The sequence below is a fragment of the Otolemur garnettii genome, unplaced genomic scaffold, assembly GCF_000181295.1.
Source record: "Otolemur garnettii isolate 467f Iridium unplaced genomic scaffold, OtoGar3 scaffold00094, whole genome shotgun sequence".
In the NCBI taxonomy this organism is placed as follows: domain Eukaryota; kingdom Metazoa; phylum Chordata; class Mammalia; order Primates; family Galagidae; genus Otolemur; species Otolemur garnettii.
The window spans coordinates 4,368,875-4,373,936 of record NW_003852489.1 but is presented as its reverse complement, the minus strand read 5'-3'; the positions used below and the strand labels follow the sequence as shown (position 1 = coordinate 4,373,936).

At 36.7% G+C, this 5,062-nt stretch overlaps 1 protein-coding gene across 1 annotated transcript in view; it reads right to left on the bottom strand.

Moving 5' to 3' along the window:
• Positions 1 to 5,062, bottom strand: part of MED13 (mediator complex subunit 13) — a 118,393-nt gene that overhangs the window by 31,557 nt on the left and 81,774 nt on the right. The window contains exons 17-18 of the mRNA XM_023516600.1: positions 4,473 to 4,634; positions 390 to 613 (exon numbers count right to left, since the gene is read on the bottom strand). Coding sequence (XP_023372368.1) covers positions 390 to 613; positions 4,473 to 4,634 — 386 coding nt within the window. The remainder of the gene's footprint in view (positions 1 to 389; positions 614 to 4,472; positions 4,635 to 5,062) is intronic.

The window sequence follows — 5,062 nt, the reverse complement described above, 5'->3', positions numbered from 1 at the left end:
AAAAAAAAAAAAAGACTTTATGTCCCATAGCATTTATAACTTAATAATCATTGCACCTAGGGATGACTACAACATGGAAATTATTAACTAAAAGAACAGTCAAGAATCTCAGACATGAAATAGACCTTAAAGATATCTAGTATAGCTTTATTTTACATATAAGAAAAGTGAGGCCTAGTGTCATTACCTGAGATCCTAATGAATCAGGACTAGAATTTTTATAAGGTAATGTTTTCCCTATTTAATAATGCTACTCTTTCCTATTAGAAAAAATTACTTAGTCTAATGACATTCTGTCCTAATTAACTGAACTGTCCAGCATATTTTATATATAAACATACAAATCATAAAGTAGTTTTAAAATGTCACTTTCTTTTATAAATACCTACCTCATATATTGCAGTAAGATCTCTAAAAAAGCTTTTGGCTCCATTTAACAAGGCTTCATTCTCTGGACATAGTACAACATAGGCTATATCTCTTTGAGATCCATAGGGTTCTAGCATAAGTCTCTCCCAGTAAGGAAGAGCAAATGGAGAAAGCACCAGGAAATCATAATCATAACCCAACAAAAACGTGGGGATTGGCAGTGGTTCCGGGGATTCATCAGTTCCTAAATAAGAAAGACATAATTTTAGAAAACACTTAAAAGCAAAAAATATTTTTATTTAAATGTCAAAAGTTAATAAAGTCATTCGTAAAAAATATTTGATTAAAAAAGCTATAACCAGTGATTGAGACATTTCAACAGGTAGGAATTTCTAAATAGTCTATATAAAACATATGTGACTACCTTGATTTTTATTTTTGAGACAAAGCCTCAAGCTGTCACCCTGGGTAGAGTGCCTTGCTATCACAGCTCACAGCAATCTCCAACTCCTGGGATTAAGTGATTCTCTTGCCTCAGCCTCCCAAGTAGCTGGGACTACACAAGGCCTAGCTATTTCTTGGTTGTAAGCTGTCATTGTTTGGCAGGCCTGGGCTGGATTTGAACCTGCCAGCTCTGGTGCACATAGCTGGCGCCTTAGCTGCTTGAGCTACAGGCGCTGAGCCTTGACTACTTTGATTTAACCAGAAAAAAAATCTGAATGAAAAAAGCCCACACAAATGCAATAAAAAAACATGAGAGAGTTTATAATTCAGAAAATTTTTTTAGATATGGGAGTGTCACTACATTGCTCAGTCTAGACTTGAGCTCCTGGCTTCAAGTGATCCTCCTCAGTCTTTGGAGTAGCTGGGACTATGGTGCCTATCAATGCACCCAGCTGGAGAAGTTTTATGTTAAATTTTAGTAAATTTGGGCTGAGAGAATCCTTCTAATATTAACATAAACTCTATCCATTTAAAAGTAGATTCATCTGCCCACAGGCTGAGGCTGATGCTGGTAATCATAGCAGTTTGGGAGGTCAAGGTCCTCCGCTTGAGGCTAAGAGTTCAAGATCAACCTAAGCAACATAGCAAGACCCTATCTCTACAAAGAAATAAAATTAGCCAGGCATGGTGGCACATGGAAATAGGCCCAGTTACCTAGAAGGCTGAGGCAGGAGGATCACTCGAGCATAGGATATTAACCACTGTACTCCAACCTGGGTGTCAGGTGAGTACATTGTCTTATAAAAAACATATGATTGGGCAGGGCACAGTAGCTCACACATGTAATCCTAGCATTCTGGGAGGTCGAGGTGGTGGATTGCCTGCTCATGACCAGACTCAGCAAGAAGGGTGAGATCCCATCTCTAGTCTCTAAAAATAGCTAGATGCTGTGGTGGGTTTCTATAATACCAGTTATTTGGGAGGCTAAGGCAGACTCCCTTGAGCCCAAGAGTTTGAGGGTGCCATGAACTATGACGCATGGCACTCCACCAAGTGTGACAAAGTGAGACTTGGTCTCCTTAAAAAAAAAAAAAAAGATTAACCTGACTATATAAATTTAAAATTTTGCTAGGAGAAAACACACTATAAACAAAGCCAAATGATTAAAATCAAATTGGAACAAATACCTGCAATACATATGACAAAAGGTTCATTTCTTTGTCATATATATGGAACCAATAAATCCACAAGGAAATAGAAAACAAGATCTCCTATACAATATTGTACATGAGTCAATAATACTGTACTGTGTATTAAAATTTTGTTAAGATAGTATATCTTATGTTACCACAATAATCTTTTTTAAAAAAGAAAGTGACCAACAACCTAATAGAAAAATAGGTAAGGAATATGAACAAAGTTTACAAAAACAGAAAGAGCTCTTACACATAAAAAGATGCTCAATCTCAAAAAACAATTTGAAATTAATACTAGCAAACGTTTATAATGTTCACTATGTGCTAGATACTGTTCAAAGCACTTTCCATGCATTACCTCATTTAATCCTCACAAATACCATATAAGGCAAATAATATTATTAACTCCATTGTAGGGATGATAAACAAGAATGAAGAAGTTAAACAACTTCTCTAGTATCACATGAGAAGTGACAGAGCAGATGTATTAATATAAGACATCTATTCTCAAAGTCTATACTAGTCAATCTCTCATACTACATGAAATAACCATTTTTCACTCAGCACCCTACTGGCAAGGGTTTGCAGAAATAGACATTTAACTATTGGGAGTACAAACTGATACTGCAGAAAGTATTTTGCCAATTAAAAAAAATCTACACATGCTTTAATGCCAGGAATTTGTACATTATTGAAAAATACCTATAATGATCATGATGGAAACAATCTATATATAGGTCCATAAATAGTACACTAGTAAAATACATTGTCCTATGTAAAGAACAATGGAATACATATGGCCATTTAAAAAAATGATAAGCCTGAGCAACACAGCAAGGCCATCTCTACAAAAACATTTTTTAAAAAACTAGCCAGGGGTGGTAGTGTGTGCCTATAGTCTTAGCTACTAAAGAAGCTAAGGTGGGAGGATCCCATGAGCCCAGGAGTTGGAGGTTATAGCAAGTTACTGGGTATGTCACCGCACTCCAGGCCTGGGCAATAGAATTAGACTCTGTATCTAAAAAAGAAAGGTAGTGGCTGAGCGCAGTGGGCTCATCCCTATAACCCCAGCACTCTGGGAGGCTGAGGTGGGAGGATTGCTTGAGTTCAGGAGTTTGAGACCAGCCTTGAGCCAGAGCAAGATCTCAAGACCTCATCTCTAAAAATAGAAATGAGCACCTACAGACCCGCTACTTCAGAGGCTGAGCTAAGAAAATCACTTGAGCCCAAGAGTTTGAGGTTGCTATGAGCTGTGATGCCATGGCACTCAACCCCAGGGCAACTGAGTGAGACTCTGTCTCCAAAAATAAATAAATAAATAAATAAATAAAATAGATAAAAAATAAAAAAGAAAGGTGAATAAACATTTTTTAAAAATTATAAAAGAAAGCTCTGTATGTACTGACAAACATAACCTGAAAAATCAGTAAGGTGCAAATATAAATATATATCTACTATTTTTGTTTTTAAAATATCAAAGTTTAAACTAAGAAACCTTTTTTTTTTTGAAACGGAGCCTCAAGCTATCCCCCTGGGTAGAGTGCCATGGCATCACGCTCACAGCAACCTCCAACTCCTGGGCTCAAGCGAGTCTCCTGCTTCAGCCTCCCAAGTAGCTGGGACTACAGGCGCCCGCCACAACGCCTGGCCATTTTTTTGGTTGTAGCCATCATTGTTGTTTGGCGGGCCCGGGCTGGGGATTTGAACCCACCACCTTAGGTGTATGTGGCTGGCGCCTTAGCAGCTTGAGCCACAGGCGCCGAGCCTAAACTAAGAAACCTTAACAGTAACATGAATTTTTCATAGAATCACTTTTGTATGATATTTTAATTATTTACCCATCAAGAAAAGGAAGACAAGGAATATATAGGCAAATCTATTACTTTTATATATAATACATTCTGAAACTAAGCACAAAAGTCAAAGTATTATTCCAAATGTATTTTAAAAGCTCCCAGTAAATCCTACCTTTCAGAGACAATCAATCTTCAACAAATAGTTCAAATGTTCAAAAGCTTCTCTTTCATCACAGCTGACCATAAATCCACTGTATACCTATGTATTCATTCCCTAGTATGGTCGCAACTAGCAAAGTTCTTTGTCCTCATTCTTAAGTATCACCCTCTAATCCCTCACTATTTTAAACTCAATTTCATAAAATAATTGACAACAAAAGTATTTAGCCTTTAAAAAAAATCTTAGCAGTATGGCCCTTTCTTCACACAAAATCTTACTGCACAATCTAATTTGTAAGAACAGATCTAAATGAAGATGCTCCTTTTGAAATGAGGTTGAAAAACCCTATAAATTGAATGTTAAAACAAAGGCTAGGATTGTATTGCAAAGGCCTTGAGCTTATGCCACTAAAATATTTCAAGAAATTATTGTGTTCATTCTAGTTGGGCACAGAAATATGAGGACTGATATAAATCAGTCATTACACATTACTATAAATTTACTCACCATAAGAGCCTCGGCCAGCCATTTTATGAAATTGTTGCCAAGTGAGAGGACCTTGAACCCCCCAAGGTCTTACTGTTCTTTTTTTCTGAATGGCATCCTGAAGAACTGGCTGAAGAGAGAGGAGCATTCGAAGTATATCCTGTGAGCACTGCATACTCACATCTACAAGCATTTTAAAAAAAAGTGAGTAAGAATTGCTATTGCCAACACAAAATATTAAGATAATACAAAATACATCTAGGGAAGTTTAGGTCTTTATCAAGAAGATTAAGCATCTGCTTTGTATAGAGAACTGTGTTAAGTTCTATACTAAGTGATATGCAGAAATGGTTCTTTTAGATACTTAGAACCAAGACATATAATAAAAAGTCACTGTAACTCATCTCCTCAAAAAGAGTCATTCATTACCTGATTGATCGACTTATGCCCACAAGAGGCAAACCTACAGAGACAGAAAGTAGACTAATGCTTGTAACATGGGCTGGAAGGAATAGGAAGTGACTGCTAGTGGGTATGGGGCTTATTTTGGAGGTAATGAAAATGTTCTGAAGTTAATTGCAGTGGATTGCTGCACAATTCTATGAATACTA